This window comes from Eptatretus burgeri, chromosome 17, assembly GCF_056783735.1.
Source record: "Eptatretus burgeri isolate ZD-2024b chromosome 17, Ebu_testis_v1, whole genome shotgun sequence".
Classification (NCBI taxonomy): domain Eukaryota; kingdom Metazoa; phylum Chordata; class Myxini; order Myxiniformes; family Myxinidae; genus Eptatretus; species Eptatretus burgeri.
In genome coordinates this window covers 22,780,665-22,801,870 of record NC_140977.1, presented here as the reverse complement: position 1 = coordinate 22,801,870, position 21,206 = coordinate 22,780,665, and the positions used below count along the sequence as shown (strand labels likewise).

The 21,206-nt window shown below is 42.1% G+C and overlaps 1 protein-coding gene and 1 pseudogene across 4 annotated transcripts in view; one reads left to right on the top strand and one right to left on the bottom strand.

The window, feature by feature from the left end:
• Window positions 1-222: 222 nt before the first annotated feature.
• Window positions 223-21,206, bottom strand: part of LOC147009542 (uncharacterized) — an 85,271-nt pseudogene continuing 64,287 nt past the window's right edge. The window contains exon 2 of the transcript XR_015052941.1: window positions 223-8,093. The product of XR_015052941.1 is annotated as an uncharacterized LOC147009542 (transcript). The remainder of the gene's footprint in view (window positions 8,094-21,206) is intronic.
• Window positions 13,986-21,206, top strand: part of ASRGL1 (asparaginase and isoaspartyl peptidase 1) — a 51,866-nt gene continuing 44,645 nt past the window's right edge. Inside the window, exons 1-3 of one of the 3 annotated variants that reach the window (XM_085862479.1) lie at window positions 13,986-14,193; window positions 18,802-19,002; window positions 19,101-20,179. In XM_085862479.1, coding sequence (XP_085718605.1) covers window positions 14,068-14,193; window positions 18,802-19,002; window positions 19,101-19,907 — 1,134 coding nt within the window. In that variant the 5' untranslated portion in view covers window positions 13,986-14,067 and the 3' untranslated portion in view covers window positions 19,908-20,179. Of the gene's footprint in view, window positions 14,194-18,801; window positions 19,003-19,100; window positions 20,180-21,206 lie in introns of those variants that run through there. The other 2 variants (XM_085862481.1, XM_085862480.1) reach the window with 2 other exon arrangements.

Sequence of the window (21,206 nt, the reverse complement as noted above, 5' to 3'; positions counted from 1 at the left end):
CAACTTCTATAATTCATTTTTTTAATAAGAGCTTTGATAACTCTTTTGATCATTAATTTCAGTTCACGAACATTTTGTTTTTTTAATTTTAAATCACTCAGTTGGATATTAAACTTAGATTGGCCATCTTCTGGGAATTTTTTTTATTATTGTATCGTTTCCTTACTTTATAAGTGTGTGTGTGTGTGTGTGTGTGTGTGTGTGTGTGTGTGTGTGTGTGTGTGTGTGTGTGTGTGTGTGTGTGTGTGTGTGTGTGTGTGTGTGTGTGTGTGTGTGTGTGTGTGTGTGTGTGTGTGTGTGTGTGTAGGACCTCGATCACCCACGTCCCACACTCCTGGACAGTTTTCCCATCTCTACATCGACTACATACTTAAAATTTAAAATTCCCATTCAGTTAAAATTCCATTCAGTTATGCACAGAGCCTGGTGTTGGCGCAGTGGTTAGGGCAGCGGCTTGGGATCCAAAAGGTCCTGAGTTCAAGCCCCGTTGGGCCACTGAATTAATACACCAGGGGGTTGACTCAGCCTGTCATCCTTCCGAGGTCGGCGAAATGAGTACCAGTATACTGGGCCGGTGTATACCCCGGTTAAAATAGGTGTACCATATCCCTGTGTCGTAAGAGGCGACCAGGGTTGCGTCAGGAAGGGCATCCGGCGTAAAACCTGTGCCAAATCACTATGCGGATCACACGGATGATCCGCTGTGGCGACCCCTAACAGGAGCAGCCGAAAGAAGAAGAAGAAGATTCAGTTATGCACAGCTATATAATAATGGACATAAGATGGTGCTAGAGTTTTTGCTAATTAGTATAGCTAATTGATATGCAACTTTTTGCACTGACGAGTTATGATTTTTTAACTAAATAAATGCAAAATTTCAGCTAGATATTAGAGATGGGTCACGAAAGTAAAAAAGCTAGACACATTTTGTTTGTTCAGCCCACGGTCTAATCTTCCTCCACAATGCTCTTTCGATCACAAGTCGGCCGGCAGCCCACATAGCGTACCATGCATCCCCCCCACAACAAATTTCCATAGTGTACCATGCATCCCCCCCCCCACAACAAATTTTCACTGTTTTTTAAGCCTTGGGGTGTACTCAACCCCATATCAAGTGGTAACAGTAAAATAACTCATTCCCACTATGATTTTTCAGACTATTTCTCACAGCACCCAATATGTCCGTATTTTTCTTTAAAATGACATCTGAGAATGACTAAAATGTTCACAGTTTCTTAAGTCACTGTAATCATATATATGGGCCCAAATGGCCTTGTAATATACCAAATGAAAGCCCATTATCTTAAAAAAAAAATGAATAATCATATCATTGTTGTGTCACTTTTATTGTTGCGCAAATCAAATGTCATTGTAATCAATAACCCTTTCCTGCTGCAAAGTCTGTGTGAATTTGGGAATTCGTTTGTTTAATGCATTAAGTTTGAGTTTTTTCATGGTATTCGACGTTGTTACAATAATTCACTGATGAATGAAGTTATTAATGTTTGTTGTGGAGATTTAGTATTGCAGATAGTGAATACAGAAGTCCAGGTCCAGACCGCAGGACCAGTGGATAAGTTCAAATTTTACTTTTATTTAAGTTTCTTTCCCAGATGTAATTATTTAAGTGATATTTAAGCAAATTTTGATGGTAATCTGTTCCATTTTATACTATGCATAATTATTGCATATTAAATACTTACTCAATGTAATATATTTTTTATATATTTTCAGAGATCTGGTGAACAAAAAGCATCATCATGAATGATACTGGACAGAACGCGGAGCCTCCTGCGAAGAGGAAAAAGGAGAAAGCACGTGAAAAGACTCAGCCATGTTGTGTAGTCCATTTTGTTGGCAACTCTCACGGCACATTCAAGTTCTTCAATGATGACAAAACTGCTCAATCAAAATTCGTGACATCAAGGAGCGCAGACTAGCAGAACCAGTAACGTCCAGTTATTGTATGCAGGAACAGTGTAATCTGATCCCAGATGACATCGCGACACATCATGGGTATCATTGGAGCTGCTACAAACGGTTCATTGGAAACCTAGATCGGCTTGGACAATCATCGTCCACATCAACAGAATCCACACCAGGACAGAGACCCACACGTAGAACTTCCACTGAAAAAGATCATATTATTTTCAAGCCAGATTGCATATTCTGCGAATCCGAAGGAAAAAAGGCAACTAGAGTTAAGGGATCATGGACTATGATTCGTATGCATCGTATGATAATCGCATGTGCGATGTATGGAGCCAACACCAGAACTACAAAAGTTGATGATCTCAGATTGACCAAGATGAACAAGTTGTGCACGAAGGAAGGAAGATCCACTCCAAGCAGTGTCGACATGATTACAATGCCACCATGTCGAAGGAGCCTCAAGCAACACATATTGAGGGCGAATTACCAAATAGCTATTTGGAAACGGGCAAATGTCGCAAGACCAATGCTTTCTCCAGCTCATCAAGGTCATGGATCGGTGATGATGAAATAGGGTCTCCAGCCACTTTGGTATGAGGGAGAATGACAACCGCAAAATCTCCAGGACATATCTGCTGAGGATACAGATGAGGAAGAGTCAGACCTGGATGTTAAAGGGCTGTCACACCTTGACGAATTAGCCAGCATATGCCAATTTATGAAAAATTTGTCTAAAACGCTGGCACACGTCGAATACGTTATTGGTACATTTTGTGTATGTTGGGTGCACGCTGAAAAACACTACCATAGGTCATATTACGCTGGTTTAAAACGTTATACTTTTTGTTTGTCCAAAAAATTTTGCATGCTTGAAATTTTACGACGTACTCGGCGTTTGGCTCACACATTCCGCTATGCTGGCCATAAGTTGTAGGCACGTTGTGCGATCGTTGACACACGTTAATTGTATGTTACTCATAAGTCGAAACACGTAGAGGTAACATTCGCATACCCGAAACATATTTCTAACCTTTGAGTAACGTTTTGTAAGCACGCTACACGAACGTTGTTCACACTTCGCAACACGCTACTTGAAAGTTCCTGATACGTCGAAACACATCAAAGTAATGTTTAGGGTACCCGTGACTTATGTATAACCTATGAATAACGTGCTTGGGAATTATTACGCTATGCATACGCTAGACTATCATTGGGCATAGGTTGTGGAAGACTAAAACACGATAAACAATCGTTGGTGTAACTTATCTATAAGTTATCGAAGCGTTCTGTGTTCATTACTAGTACATTATGTATTTGTCAAAGTCGTTTTTAATACTTTAAAAACGTAAAACAAAGAAATATTTCATCGTGGGAATGAGAAAAAAAAATTAGCCGAAAAGAACATCGAACAATGGTGCAAAGTAGTCTCCTATTTGTGGACGATAAGAGGATCCATCATCACCCACACCCTCCCCATCACGCTCACATACTACTACTGACATAGACATACTACGACTACCAATGCTACTATTACAACTACTACGACTATTACTACTGTCACGCACACCAACTACTGCTAATAGTATTACTACTACTGATACTACTGGCATTGACATCTACTCAACATGGAGTCTGGAACAATGATGGGTTCCTCTTGTGAAGCCCATTTGTATATACCAATTCCCCTAAACGCTGCCAATACGCCATTACACGGTAGATGTAAGTTAGAAACACATTCAGTAAGTGCTGTGGTCGTCCGGAAGACGTCAATCTAATTCTTCTACATACGACAATGTGCGTTTGAGATGCGTTACACATAGGATCATAGCATGTTACTCAAAGGTTAGAAGCACGTTATACTTAGGTTCAAAGCATGCTTCACATAGGTTAAATGCACGTTACTCATAGGTTCATAGCACGCTAGTCATTGGTTCAAGGCAAGTTACAAATAGGTTCAATGCACGTTACTCATAGGTTTCAAGCACATTAAACATAGGTTCATAGCACGCTACTCATAGGTTAAAAGGACGTTACCCATTGGTTGAAAATTAGGTTGCGGGTATGTTAAATATTACCTTGACGTGTTTCGACTTATGAGTAACCTACAAGTAACGTGTGTCCATCGTGTGTAAACGATTGCGGAGCGTGCCAGGAACATATGACAACACATGCAGAACGTGTTAGCCATACGCTGAGTACGTCGTAAAATTTTCAGCATGCTTGAAATTTCACGACGTATTACACGTACCATGTAATATGACAGCGTACTTCATTGTTTTCCAGCCTACTCTTAACATGTACACAACTTACCTATACCGTATTTGACATGCGCCTAGCGTTTTAGACACATTTTTCATAGGTCGGCATACGCTGGCAAAATCGTCAAGGTGTGACTGCGATGTTGACAGTTCAAATTCTCAGGTGGTTATGATTTAAATCGGCGTCTGGCAGGTTCTTAACAAGCTACGCCACGAGTTCACCGGCGATACGTTTAGCGCGCTATGCGTAAGTTAAACTATCGTTGGGCATAGGTTGTGAACGCCGACAACAGGCTAAGCATTTGTTGGTAAAAGTTATCAATAACACAACGAAACGTTCTGTGCCCGTTACTAATATGTTATGCATACGACCAACTCGTTATGAATACGCCCAAAACTTTAAAAAAAACATCAAAATTTCAGCGTACGCCAACGTTTTACATCCATTTTTATATGTTGCCATTGCTGGTTAAAACGTCAAGGTGTGACAGGGCCCTTACTAGTGACAGCTGTGATGACACAGAATGATGATCTTGCCAATCTTGTGTGTTTGGGTGTTTGCGTGTAGGTGTGTGTATGTGGGAGGGGAGAGCATAGATGTGTGAACTCATGATCTACCCACGAACTTAGGCATGTGTGTGTACTTGCACTCGTTTGTTTATTAATATTTTTATTTGTTAATATTAGCAAGACGGGTCGTTATCTGATATTATATAACATGAATGATACACAATGTTCTTAATGCATCTGATGTTGTGCTGGATATTGCAGTGATAACAGCTTAGCTGTAAAAAAAAAATATATATATATATATATGAGAGGGATAGAAACATCTACCTGTGGATGTTGGGCATTTTAACAATAAAACAAGCACAATTTGAGAATTTTAAAGAGTTCATCCGGATTTTGTAGCAGCGACAGAGTAGATACGTTAATTGAAGTTTACTTGTGCAACAATAAAAGTGACAGAACAATGAAATGGTTATTCCTGTTTTTTAAGATAATGGGCTTTCATTTGGGATATTACAAGGCCATTTGGGCTCATATATATGATTACAGTGACTTGAAGAAACTGTGAACATTTTAGTCATTCGCGGATGTCATTTTAAAGAAAAATACGGACATATAGGGTGTTGTGAGAAATAGTCTGAAAAATCAAAGTGGGAATGAATTATTTTACTGTTACCACTTGATATGGGGTTGAGTACACCCCAAAGCTTAAAAAAACATTTAGTGGAAATTTGTTGTGTGGGGGGGATGCATGGTACACTATGTGGGCTGCCAGCCTAAAGCCTTTCGATCTTATGAGCAGGTCCAGAACAAGCCTTGAAAGTCAGTGGGAAGTGGGCAGTGGGAAGGAAGGTTGTTTGTTGCGATGAGACTTGAAATGCCCATTCAGATTTCCCAATACTGGAGGAGGATGGAGAAGGATGATGTGGGAGGGAGGGGAGGAAGGTGTGAGGTGGGAGTCCGGAGGAAAGGGGTGGGTGGGAATGTGGAGGGAGGGGTGGGTGGGAGTCCGGAAGGAGGAGAGGGGTGGGATGAGGGAAAGGAAGGTGTGAGGTGGGAGGCTGGAGGAAAGGGGATGGGGTGGGAATGTGGAGGGAGGGGTGGGTGGGAGTCCGGAGGAAAGGGGATGGGGTGGGAGTCCGGAGGGAGGAGAGGGGTGGGATGAGGGAAGGGGTGGGGTGAGAGTCCGGAGGGAGGGGGTGGGGTGGGAGTCCGGAGGGAGGGGGTGGGGTGGGAGTCCGGAGGGAGGGGGTGGGGTGGGAGTCTGGAGGGAGGGGTGGGGTGAGAGTCCGAAGGGAGGACGGGGTTGGGATGAGGGAAAGGAAGGGGCGGGGTGGGAGTCTGGAGGGAGAATGGGGATGGGATGAGGAAAAGGAAAGGGTGGGGTGGGAGTCTGGAGGGAGGGGGCGTGGGAGGAGGGAGGTTAAGCGGTGGAAGGAGGGACCCGGCTTTTCCCAGCAACGCCAGGTACCTTTACTCGTAACATATATTCTAAAATAAAGAAATGTAACAATTAGCACTACACAACTATTCAATGGTCCACTAATAATTAGAATGTAGTCTCACTGTGAACAACCAACAACAAACACAGTTTTGCTATTATTTTCAACGAAATGCCTGAAAAACACCGGTAACATTTCATCCAACATGTGTAAATAAGTTCATCACAGGTAACCTGGGGTTCAATGGACCCAATTGGACCCATTGGACCTGTATAGCACACAAACAAAGCAGGAGCCAAAAGTGACACACCCTCCTTCTCTCACACCTGAACATGCACTGAAGGTAGGGGAGATGACATGGACACCGGGTACTGGGAAGTATGGATGCAAGTCAAATTTTGTTGGGCTTGGGGTCCTCAAAACCCCAGGTTACATATCAAGGATTAACCCGTGCATGCGAAGTGAAAAGGGCGGTTAAGCAATTGGTTCACTTTGTTTCAAGCTTTGTCTGTCTGTCTACAGACGTCACTCCATAATCAAGTCACGACTCAATTTCATTTTAATTACATATTTTCAACAATGGAGAATACGAATCGGAACACGAACCTGCAGCTTAGCAGGACTTTGAACGAGTTGATTGGTGCAGAGTGATGCCCAATCCAATACGTTTTGGAGTCAAGTGACTGTCACCACTAACTGTATAGATCAAATCCTGTGCGAGTCTAAGTATACGACAGCATCTTACGGAATCGTCTTTACCATCACTGCTATCCTCATCAGCATCTTGTTCCAGGAGACACTGGCCACCTATCATTAGGTTAAGAAACATGTACAAACTATCTGGTACACATTTAGTAGCTTCCTCTTCACTGACATTAACCCCTTCGTAAGCTAGGGGTGAAAGGATGTCACTTCTAAGCTTGAGGGCAACGTGGATCATGGACAGGAACTCATCTTCTTCTTGTGGTTGGTAGGTAGGAATGGTGAGTGTAGCTGCTGCTTCTTCATCTGTTTGTGTCATCTTTGAAACGGGTATGTGGCCAAACTTCAGCGGAGCCAGAACAGAACGTCGCTCACTCGGTGCATTGTCATGGAGTACAATTACCTCGTATAATCCTGAAATCTGAGGAGCCAACTTATCCTTGAATGTGTCCATTCGACTGGTAAATGAGGGTGGAATATCCAAATTGGATTCTTTGACAATGGTACGATACCGGTTCCACACTTCCCTTAGCTCTAATATATGGCCATGGCCAGCAGAGTACTGCAGCTCATTGCATAGCCAAATCATCGCAATATCTGTATGCTGAGAGTTCTCTTTGGTTTGGGATGTCCTGATAAACTGAACATAGCAGGAGAGATGATACTTTCCTTCTGCTGCAATAAGGTCACTGACAACTGCAACACGAACACTCATTTCTTGGTCAAACTTTGCAGCTTCCAATATTTATTGGCTCTTGTTAAAGGTTGTTATGGAAATTAACTTCTGCTTGGCCTTTTTCTGTTGGTAGATCAAGCATAATTCCCAATTGGTGGGCTGCACGCTACTACATCAATTTGGGCAGGAAGGCTGGGATTCTGCTGGTCTTGATGTTGATGGAGAGTCAGAAGAAGAATAGGGACCACTCTCTTTCAAGGATGCATTCTTAAGTCTACGAAGTCTTTTTTTTGCTTGTGTATGTAGCATAGCACGTTTTGTGCCAATGGATCTCCTTTTTGGAGTCTTCATTGAGGACCTCCAAGAGTCCATGAACCTTATCCTTGTACTTGACATCTCGTAACTTTTGTCATTCGTGCGTAATCTTTGATAATGTTCCCAGGCCTTTTTCTGACGCCTCGTACAGGATGTCTCGTCTCTCTTCTTCACATATTATGCACAGATTGAGGGAAACTGGGGTGGATCTCTTCAAGATAAAGAATGCATCCATGATCTCGTGGAGGTGTCACATATCTGTAGTGATAGAAAGAAAAATAGTTTGTGGTTAAATATTGATTAACATTAAGTTAGACTGCTCTGATTATAATTCTCTTTAAATACTCTTGGAATTTCATATTTCATCATCTATGTTATTTACAAAGTAACAGTAACATAATTAAAATTAATTTACTTTATTTATCAAGCATTACAATAATTCAGATGGAAAAACATATTCAAGCCATTGATTTCAGCATGACCACTGCCTTTATTTATATGATAAAAAATCAAAAATTATCAAGCACGGAATTAGTAATGTCAATTTTTAAACTATTATACTGAGGTCCGGTAGATCGCTATTAACATAATATTATGAAACTTCTGGATATAAGCACCAAACTTGGCAGGTGGTGAGATATGATGATAATAAATAAATCGAGAAGTGGAGCCAATTGAAAAAATGCCATTTTCCAAGATGGCCACTAAACACTTTCGAACCATCGTAACTCGCACAAATGAATGAAAATCATATTTCTGATTAGGTCAAACCCCACTAAATCGAGCTCGAGGATTCCGAATATGACACTGAAACTGACCTCAGATGACCCCTGGCCACCATTTTCCAAGATGTCCACCAAATTCGCCATATCAGGACGTGAGGCAACATTCAAAATCCGACTGAACGATATAATGGAGAAATTATAGTAGCTTTACAGAACATGTCTTTCCACGTAAATAGGCACCAAAAATTTGAAAATCAGTTGATATATATATATATATATATATATATATATATATATATATATATATATATATATATATATGGGAAATTTACAGTAATTTGTGTACTGTATCCACAAGAAGTAATTTAATTGAAATGCTATTATATTGCATTGAGTAAATTCCTATGAAATCCTTCCACAGTTTAAATTGTCCATAACCACACTGCCCCATGGGTACATGCGGTTTACTACTCATCCACTAATGGCCTTTTAAAATCAGTAAAATTTATGAGTCTGGATCACATCATCACTCGGGAAATCACTTTTTTATTTTCCTATTTTTTTTCATTTTTTTTTTCCTTTGTATTCTCTTATTACCATAAAAAAATAACATGAAACAAGTGGTGCCAGGCACAACAAATCCCGCCCATTTAAGGCATAAAGTTATTTTGGGGATCAAATTTAAATTTGATACATCCTTAACCTGAATGTTGATTATAAGGAATAGAATAAGGAATATTTTAGTCAGAGTTTGAAGTCAATTAAACCATTTTTGACGAAGTTATGACCGTAAAATGATTTTGACCTTTCAAGGCCACGTAAGGTCAAAGGTCATGGTGTCAAATGAAAGCCAATAAAAGACTTGATATAAGTCTTCCATAGTAAACACACGTATTCCGAACCTTTTTTGATTTATAATGGAAAATTTGTAATTTTGACCGATGGCCATGACCCCCAAAACTTCGGACCCTACCGATCTTCACAAATATGCTTTTTTCACTATAGGAATGGGTAGGATTATAAGTGACAAATAGAATAAGGTTCACTATAAGCTTAGTTTGAAGTAAATCAGATCATTTTTGACGAAGTTATGAGCCAAAAACGATTTTGATCTTTTCTTGACCTTGACCTTGACCTTTGATTGAATTGGACCCAAAAGTTGAAGGGTCATCCAAGGTTCATTGCCCACCTGTGGATTAAATTTGATAGTGTTTGCGAAAGCCATTTTACCATAAAGTTGCTAACAGAGAGACAGACAAACAAACAGACAAACAAACCGGACATTACAATATCCCGCTCCCTCCCTCTGGGGGGCGGGATAGTAAACTAATTTTTGTTTAACACACTAACGGAACATTTTTCGTTCACTCGGAATTTACTCATTTTGAGTAAATCCTTCCATATAAAACAGGTTCCTTTGTGATATGTAGGATACCTTTTCCGGAAAATCGCCACAAAATATTTTTAATGGAAATTCCAAATAGAAAATGTGTCCAAAAACGAGGTCAAACACATTTTCAAGCCCATACACAAAAGTATGCGCCCAAAACGGTAGACTTCGAATGAATGAGACTTACTATCATTGAATGAGACAAAAAGTCAAAAATCATCCCTCCAAACTGGTCCAAATTAATACACCGATTTTAAATAGGATTTGAAAATTTCCCTGAGATAAGCCTAATATACAATATTCACTGTACATTTAGAGGCTCTGGGATCTATGACAAGAACGGAATTGGAGAAACTGACTCACTCACTACTTTGTACAAGGAAATTTGGCACACAGTGGCGTGCACTTCACCGAGGCTTTCCCGCATTTGCAGTGTCGACACTCAGTTCTACACACACACACCCATCCATTGCTATTAAATCCCCTCCTCCGGACAGTCTGCTGAGAAAACTATCATCTGCTAACTCAGCGGTGATCATTCTCACTCTCCTGTCCACCTCCATCGTACTGAAATTACTCGGTGTTCCACCATTCAACCAGAAAGAGCAGACATCTGTTGCAATGCGCTGGCATTTAGGCCTGCTTTGTTCTGGATCACCAGTTACACACCATGTCGCTGGTCTCTTGTGCGGCATGTTTCGTTCCCTGTCCAGCTTGGTGTTGTTGAACTTGAGGCAGCACGTCCTGTGCCACGATGCTCCATTCTCGAGGAAAGCAGACAGATCATCTCGGTCGAATCTAACGTTGCAGGGCAAGCATTGCAGTTTCCTGAACTCACCAACATTTTGGAGGAAATTCACGTAGGTTTTCTTCGAAGCCTCTAGACCTTGTTAGTCCTTTGTGGGGCATTTGGGAGACGCAGACGTTTTCCGCTGGCAGATGATGCACTTCTTCCATTGTATGTCAGCGACGAGACTCGGAATCTGGAAGTGTAATAAGTAATTTCTTCAGTCCATAGCCCAAACACAATATGGTAGACATGTCATGTACTACACAATATGTACTATGTTCATTCTAAAGCTTATCAAAGAGCCCAATCTTCAACTGACTACCATCAACTACCCTAGTCCCGCACTGACGACCACCATCCACCTGTCCCCCAGCCAACCACCATCATCCACCGCAGTCCCCCAGCCAACACCATCATTCACCACAGTCCCCCAGCCAACCACCATCATCCACAGCAGTCCCCCAGCCAACCACCATCATTCACCGCAGTCCCCCAGCCAACCACCATCATTCACAGCAGTCCCCCAGCCAACCACCATCATCCACAGCAGTCCCCCACCCAACCACCATCATTCACCGCAGTCCCCCAGCCAACCACCATCATCCACCGCAGTGCCCCACCCAACCACCATCATTCACCACAGCCCCCCTACCAGCCACCATCATCCACCGCAGCCCCCCACCCCACCACCATCATTCACCACAGTCCCCCAGCCAACCACCATCATCCACCACAGTCCCCCAGCCAACCACCATCATACTCCACAGTCCCCCAGCCAACCTCCATCATCCACCGCAGTCCCCCAGCCAACCACCATCATTCACCACAGTCCCCCAGCCAACCACCATCATCCACAGCAGTCCCCCAGCCAACCACCATCATCCACTGCAGTCCCCCACCCAACCACCATCATCCACCGCAGTCCCCCACCCAACACCATCATTCACCACAGTCCCCCATTCTCAACCACCATCATCCACAGCAGTCCCCCAGCCAACCACCATCATCCACCGCAGTCCCCAGCCAACCACCATCATCCACCGCAGTCCCCCAGCCAACCACCATCATCCACCGCAGTCCCCCACCCAACACCATCATTCACCACAGTCCCCCAGCCAACGACCATCATCCACCGCAGTCCCCCACCCAACCACCATCATTCACCGCAGTCCCCCAGCCAACCACCATCATCCACCGCAGACCCCCACCCAACCACCATCATTCACCACAGTCCCCCAGCCAACCACCATCATCCACAGCAGTCCCCCAGCCAACCACCATCATTCACCACAGTCCCCCAGCCAACCACCATCATCCACCGCAGACCCCCACCCAACCACCATCATTCACCACAGTCCCCCAGCCAACCACCATCATCCACCGCAGTCCCCCAGCCAACCACCATCATCCACCACAGTCCCCCATTCTCAACCACCATCATCCACAGCAGTCCCCCATTCTCAACCACCATCATCCACCGCAGTCCCCCATTCTCAACCACCATCATCCACCGCAGTCCCCCATTCTCAACCACCATCATCCACCGCAGTCCCCCACCCAACACCATCATTCACCGCAGTCCCCCAGCCAACCACCATCATCCACCACAGTCCCCCATTCTCAACCACCATCATCCACAGCAGTCCCCCATTCTCAACCACCATCATCCACCGCAGTCCCCCATTCTCAACCACCATCATCCACCGCAGTCCCCCATTCTCAACCACCATCATCCACAGCAGTCCCCAATCAAAAAATGCCACTGACATCGCATCGGACGACTGTGCTGTGTCGTGTGTACGGATCGAAAATGAACGTGCATGAATTTTCCATATTTAGGCTAAAAGCTCTCAAATAATCACTTTTTTTCGTCCAACAGATAAAATCACTCACCTGTGATGAATCTTCCTCCATAACAGGATCAATATCGAATCGAAATCATTTGATTGCATTCAAATCCCGCCGAAAAACAAACTTTTGACCTTCATTTTCTTCGAGAAAGTGCGCTTCCTCTATTGAAATCTGAAGCATTTTCAGGGTGTGTGCCCCCATTCCTCCACCACCAAAAGGAGAGAACCCCACCCATAATTTACGGTGAGATTAATTTAAAAATAAGGCATTTTTTCGATTGGCTCCCCTTCTAGATTTATTTATTATGATCATATCTAACCACTTGCCAAGTTTGGTGCTTATATCCAGAAGTGCAGCATAAAATTACGAACAGACAACACTAAGAGGAGGAAGGTGAGCTATCACCGGCAATCCTTTCCAAATTCTTGCCCGAAATAAATGCTGGGAAGCCAATGGCAAACCACCCAGTGTGAACCCTTGCCAAGTTGCCAATCCAAGGACCTGCTTTCAGTTTTTATTATCCATTCACAATTGTTATCTTTTCTAATTCTCTGCTCTCCCTCCATTTATGCCTTTTCACTTTCCTTCCAATTATCTCAAATGTCTGTGTTGTCACTACCTGTGTGTTTCCACTACACTTCCCTCCAGTCGGAGAAGGAAGAACGAAAATATATCATTAAGTAATAATGGGCGCAGAGTGGGGTCGGCCGCGCTCGATGGAAACAAAATGGCGAAAATAAATCGTTTAGTAATAATGGGCGCAGAGTGGGGTCGGCCGCGCTCGATGGAAACAAAATGGCGAAAATAAATCGTTTAGTAATAATGGACGCAGAGTGGGGTCGGCCGCGCTCGATGGAAACAAAATGGCGAAAATAAATCGTTTAGTAATAATGGGCGCAGAGTGGGGTCGGCCGCGCTCGATGGAAACAAAATGGCGAAAATAAATCGTTAAGTAATAATGGGCGCAGAGTGGGGTCGGCCGCGCTCGATGGAAACAAAATGGCGTTGTGTATCCGGAGAAATATAATTCGAAAATCAGAATGAAGTCTCAGGGTTACAATTTATTCTGGGTTAAATGGAGATATACCGTAGGTAATAGAAAAGAGCGAAAATTCAGAAGAGGGAAAGTAAAGAAAACGACAAAAAAAATCTGCAACAACAACAACAACAACAACAACTCTTCCGCATACGTCATCACTCTGAGCGTCATCAAATTACAACTTGGGGGCGATCATAAAACACGCGTCAAACCTCAGTGAATGGGAAATAAATTACAATATCCCAAAAACAAAGGATTCCACAATAATACGGTCGATATAATTTAAGACGATGTCCCCAACCAGACAAATGAACCAGAGCAAGACAAATAACTACACCCCCGACCGCAGATTCCCGGACCACCGTCTACACTCTCCGGAATACACTGTGGGATTTGGTCCTTTCGACGTTTTGTTTTTTCCAGCGGTGGGTGGGACAATGGATCACGTGACTTTGTGTGCCGTTTTTTTGAAGCTTGTTTTTTTCTCCCACTTAATTCAACTCGACTGCCGAGATCGCAGCGCCGAGAGGACTGAGGTGCACTTCGAACATTCGAATTTGCAGGTAGGATGATGGTTCGTTTAAAAAAAAAAATGGCGATTCGCAATTTCATTCATTCACCTTTTACGAAAGATGAAGATGATGATGATTTCTTTAACAATGTTTAGAAATGATCATGGGGAGTGGGTATTGTCCCGTCACCCGGACAAGCGATCGGTGAAATTGGTTAAATATAACCTGCCCTCAGGAGACGTGATTACCAGCAGTTTCCATAATCCTTCAATGATGATGACAGCAACAACAAGGGCGCGAGGGAGAGAGAATACCTGACCTGACGTACGTTTTAAATCCCACGGACGGGCCGGATCTGGATTCGTACCTGAAGTAAAATCGAATCAATTCTTCCTTGAAGCCTGGTGTTGGCTCAGTGGTTCGGGTGGCGCCTTGGGATCCGAGGGTCCTGAGTTCAAGCCCCGTCTTCCGCTGAATTAATACAGCAGCGGGATTGACTCAGCCTGTCATCCTTCCGAAATGAGTACCAGTTCCAGTGTGTGCACTGGTAGAGGGGCACTGCATCAGCGACACAGTCGTGCTTCAAGTAATGATAGCTACCCCGGCAGCTAAGCTGCCATACGACCACCACCAGTTCTTCCTTGTCACACACCTAAAGTGTCCATCGGATTTCGTCCGAATCCATCCACAACGTTTTGAGATATCATGCTATGTATCGGTTGAGATGCGTCCCTCAATGGTTAAGAATCGCTTTTTAAAATTCCAGTAGCCAGATCCGGATCTTCTCCAAAATCTAATCGGTTCGTCCTTGTCACGCACCGAACCGGCACACCAAATTTCATCCAAATCCGTCCACAACTTCTTGAGATATCTTACAAACAAATAGACAAGCAGGGATGAAAACATAACCTCCTTCCATCTTCGGTGGTGGAGGTAATCAAACTGTTGTAGCATATCATCCACTATCGGGGCTGGGAAATAAATAAACAAGCAGTCATAGACTGGTATTTACGAAATCGTCAACTTGACCTCTGACCTTGTCTAATAAAAGCTGTCTCAAGAGAAGGTAGCGACGCAAACCAGAAGTTTCTACGATTATTCTGTACCAAACCATCAAAAATCGAATGTTTGACCTCACTGTGACCTTGACCTTTGACCGATTTTGACCAAAATCTAATCAGCGCTAGCCATCACCCTCCTGAATCACGTGGTGTAATTTGACATTGGTAGCTTCTTCCGTTCTCGAGTTATCGTGCCTACAAACAAGCACACAAACACATAAACACACAAACAGAGGATGGAAGTCATCAATATACTTACGAAATCTTTCGATTTCATAAGTAATAGGAAATCTGTCTGCTGGATGGAGCTTAAATTCATCAATTTAAATTCACCATATATTGCAAGTCTCGTGTTGGCTTAACAGTTAAGTTGGCGAGCTTGAGATATTACGGTCTTGAGCTGAAGCCCCTCTTGTGCCACTGAAATAACACCGGATGGCTTGAGTCGGCCTGTCATCCTTCTGAGGTCAGCAAAATGAGTACCAGCTTATTGGTAACAGGGGCACTGCATCAGCGGCACAGCCACGTTTCCAGAAAGACGATGCAACCGGCGGAATGCACTTTGTTGTCCTTGGCCGGTCACCAACATACACAAAAAAACGTCGGAACGATCGCTTCAAAACTGTGGACAAAAATCGTGTGACAGACAAACAGAGCTGGCGAGATACTTTCACCAAGTAACAAACAGACGAGGCTGAAAATGTAACCTCAGTTCCCCTTCGGCAGGGGTGATGATGACAATTGAATTTGTACATATCGTCAATGGATACAAGGTGCTGGCAATGCAATAACAAGGTTTCAGGTTTCAGTTTTGTCCTCTCTTTTCATTCATTCTTTACTCTGTGTTTAGGGTTCTCACTGTGCTCACTTTGTAATGTACCATAGAATAGCTTTCATAAATTGTAAACACTCGAGCTGTCCTGGCATGAATTATGTCACTCAAATGTCTTGCACAATGACACGCGTACAGCACCCCATAGATATATATATATATATATATATATATATATATATATATATATATATATATATATATATATATATATATATATATATATATATAGTGTTGTCTGTTAATAATTTTATGTTGCACTTTCGGATATAAGCACCAAACTTGGCAGGTGGTTAGATATGATCATAATAAATAAATGTAGAAGGGGAGCCAATCGAAAAAATGCTTTATTTTTAAAATTAATCTCATCGTAAATTATGGGTGGGGTGGGGTTCTCTCCTTTTGGTGGTGGAGGAATGGGGCACACACCCTGAAAATGCTTCAGATTTCAATAGAGGAAACGCACTTTCTCAAAGAAAATGGAGGTCAAAAGTTTGTTTTTCGGCGGGATTTTAATGCAATCAAATGATTTTCGATGATTTCGATTCGATATTGATCCTGTTATGGAGGAAGATTCATCACAGGTGAGTGGTTTTATCTGTTGGACGAAAAAAGTGATTATTTGAGAGCTTTTAGCCTAAATATGGCAAATTCATGCACGTTCATTTTTGATCGGTACACACGACACAGCAGTCGTCCGATGCGATGTCAGTGGCATTTTTGGATTGGGGGACTGCAGTGCCGCAGTGAATGATGGTGGTTGAGAATGGGGGACTGCGGTGGATGATGGTGGTTGGCTGGGGGACTGCGGTGAATGATGGTGGTTGGCTGGGGCACTGCTGTGAATGATGGTGGTTGGCTGGGGGACTGTGGTGGATAATGGTGGTTGGCTGGGGGACTGTGGTGGATGATGGTGGTAGAAAGGGAGACAGGTGGATGGTGGTAGTCAGTGCGGGACTAGGGTAGATGATGGTAGTCAGTGGAGGATTGGGGTTTATGATAAGCTTTAGAATGAACATAGTACATATTGTGTGGTACATGACATGTCTACCATATTGTGTTTGGGCTATGGACTGAAGAAATTACTTATTACACTTCCAGATTCCGAGTCTCGTCGCTGACATCCAATGGAAGAAGTGCATCATCTGCCAGCGGAAAACGTCTGAGTCTCTCAAATGCTCAGAGGTCTAGAGCTACACTCAGAGGTCAAAAGGTCTAGAGGCTGCTTAGAAAACCTACGTGGATTTCCTCCAAAATGTTGGCAAATTCAGGAAACTGCAATGCTTGTCCTGCAACGTTAGATTCAACCTAGATGATCTGTCTGCTTTCCTCGAGAATGGAGCATCGTGGCACAAAACGTGCTGCCTCAAGTTCAACAACACCAAGCTGGACAGAGAACGAAACAGGCCGCACAAAAGACCAGCGACATGGTGTGCAACTGGTGATCCAGAACCAAGCAGGCCGAAATGCCAGCGCATTGCAACAGATGTCTGCTTTTTCTGGTTGAACACCGAGTAAAATCAGTACGATGGAGGCGGACAGGAGAGTGATAATGATCACCGCTGAGTTAGCAGACGATAGTTTTCTCAGCAGACTGTCCGGAGGAGGGGAGTAGGGTGAATATACTGATTCTGGCTCACTTTTCCCCATGTAAATGAATGGGGGATTTTCAGCGATTCATTTTTTTTCCCTAAAAAGTAAACCCCCTTTTTATCCCAAGGTATATTTATTTGTCTCCCCTTTTAACCTCGGGACACTTTTTTTCAAATAACCAATGCAATAAGATAAAGATTTGTTCAAGTAGTAAAGTAGTAATGTGATTTGTTAAAGGTGATTCTAAAGAAATATCTGAAACATGTAAGCCTCGGGACACTTTTTCAAATAACCAATGCATATTGTTTAGCTCACTCATTGAACCTATAAAGATTTGTTCATTCTCAAATTCCTTCAATAGTTTAATTTTCTTTGCACAATAATCCCCATCTAAAATATTTAAAAACAAAACATTTGAATCTTTATATTTTTTAAGATACCCCTTTTGTGCCATTACGGAATGATAAACTTCTCTTAATGCTCTTGTTTGACCACCTCCTGAGCCACAGGTTATTTTTTGTTGAGCCACGCCCACTTCTAATGAAATTTTTATAAGCCCCCGCCCACTTTTCTTTAAGCCCCGCCCACTTTTCATGAGGTATTTTCATAAACCACGCCCATTTTTGCTAAGCCCCACTCACTTTTCATGAGGTATTTTCATAAGCCATGCTCACTTTCCCTAAGCCCCGCCCACTTTCTATAAGCCCCGCCCACTTTTAATGAGGTATTTTTGTAAGCCACGCCCACTTTTCTTAGCCCTGCCCACTTTTGCTAAGCCCCGCCTACTCTTACATCATTTCCAGTTCATCTCTGACTCACAAAGAAATCACTAGAAAATTCTGGAATGTTATGGCTTTGAAAAATTTCCCAACGAAGGCTTGCCTGGGCTTGCCCAGGGAATTTCCAAAGGAAACCACACCCACCAGTCTTTCCCTATAAAAGCCTCAAGCCCAGGCTCCATTTTAAACATTTTTTTTTGCTGGCAATGGTGTTCTGTGTGCTTGCCTGGAACTCTCCGACTTGTATGGAACTAAACCTTCAAGTTGATGAACTGGATTCAAACCTCTTATCCATTGAGGTAAGATTTTATTTCCCTATTTTCAGTTTGATTTAAGCATCGACTCATTTAATAATTAAATAACTTCATTAATACATTATTATTTTCTCTCACAGGAAATTGTATCTGAAAATACTGATTTTGCCACAACTTTGGGCGAAATTGTTGGCTTGCTTGAAGACCTTGTCAGCGACCAAGACCCACAGAACGAGCGAGACCTTGAGTGGGATGATTTTGGGGTTCCTTGGAGATTGACTATTTGTATGGAACTAAACCTTCAAGTTGATGAACTGGATTCAAACCTCTTATCTGTTGAGGTAAGATTTTATTTTCCTATTTTCAAACTTTGATTGAAGCATACTCATTTAATAATAATTAAATCACTTGATTAATACATTATTATTTTCTCTCACAGGAAATTGTATCTGAAATACGAAATGAAAATACTGCTTTTGCTACAACTTGGGGCGAAATTGTTGGCTTGGTTGAAGACCTTATGAGCGACCAAGACCCACAGAACGAGTTCGTCCTTGATGATCCAACCAAAGAGTTATACCTTGGAGACCAGCAAAGTCCTGAAAAAGAGTTTTGCAACAATAGTACTCATTGTGAGTTATCAAGACAATACCCCCTGAACAAGTTATACCTTGATGAGCCAGAATTCAAGTTTTACCTTGGAGACTCACAAATTTCAGACATTTTGAAAAGTGGAGTTTTCCTTGATGATCCACAGTTATACTATGTGAGATCTATCACTGAAACCCACAAAAATTGGAAAAATGGAGTTTTCCTTGATGATCCACAGTTATACTATGTGAGATCTATCATTGAAACCCATAAAAATTGGAAAAATGGAGTTTTCCTTGATGATCCACAGTTATACTATGTGAGATCTATCACCGAAACCCACAATATTTCTGGAAATTGTGATTCTACCTTGGAGTCTTGGATAGATGGTTTTATTTTTGGAGACTTGAAATGTGGGTTCTGGCTTGATAACTCACAATGTGATACGTATCTTGGAAACTCAACAGGAATGTGGTTATACCTTGGAGACTTGGAAAGTTGGGTTTATTTTGGAGATTTGAAATGCCACCACTCTTTGGGATCGAAACCTATCAACAAAGTTCTTACTCCCCCTTTCTGCGTCATCAAACCTGAAAGCCTTAAAAGACAGAATTCGAAGAAGAGAAAAAAACATAAAAAAAAAATATATTGTTAGTTCTGGGAAGAAAGTGCAGGCTTACTCCCCCTTTCTACATCGTCAAACCTGAAAGCCTTAAAAGACAGAATTGGAAGAAGAGAAAAAAAAAACGAAAAAATATATATAGGTGGAAATCTCGTTTTGAAAAAGACATTGTGTTGGGGGGTTGGGGTTGAGATTTTGAATGTGAGGGTTGGGACACACACACACACACACACACACACACACACACACACACACACACACACACACACACATACACACACACACACACACACACACACACACACCAAACAAAAGTTAAGCCTTGACTATTCAGTTGAGGATTCTGTGTTTGGGGTTCACAGATCTAAGAACGTCCCCCTTCACACACATTATATACTGTTATCCACCACGGACCTGGCCCTCGAGTCTCCACAACGGTGTATAGTAGGAGGGAGAGAAGGACCAACCCATTGCTCCCATGGGTATTATCTGCTTAGTTTTGTCTTTTGTAATTCCTGTGAACAAAATGAACCTAAAATCTCTTCCCCTTCTAAATCATATATCTTATAAGTCCAAGGAACCGTATCTATTACATAAGCAATTTTAAAAAGTTCGTTCGTCCATCGTTGAATATAACCTTTTTCAAAATGAGATTTCCACCTATATATTCTTACGATATCACCAACTTTGAACTTAGGTTTTCTGATATTAATCTCTTTTTCATGTTTTAATTTTGTAAATGTTTCTGATGGTTTCATATTCGTTGACGTGTGAATCGTGTCATTATACTTATCCACAATATCCTGAATAAAAGATGACCATTGTTGTGAACCGAGTTGTGTGAATTTTTTATATAGTCTCTCTTTTAAGATACGATTAAAACGTTCAACAACAACGGCCTTCCCTTCATTAAAGGTACGGTATAATGTAATACTGTTATTTTTTAGAAAATTCATAAATGTCTTGTTATAAAATTCTCGACCCTCATCAGTCCACAATTTTTTTGGTTTTCTCTTACTTTTATTAAATATCTGTTGAAAGGCTAACATAAGAGTATTACCTGTTTTGTTTTTTAAAGGGACAACCCATGCGTATCTACTCCTCAAATCAATAACGGTTAAAGCATACTTGTACCCCTTATCATTATTGAGTTCAATCAAATCAGCGGACCAGATATAATCAACTTCCTTGGAATAAACCTTCCTTCTACGAAACTTTGTGAATATTGGTTTATGTAATTCATCAGCTAATTGCTCTTCAGTCTTAATGACATCATTAGAGCCTATAAGTTTTTTTGAATTTCCAAGTTTCAATTTAGCACTGATCATCTTC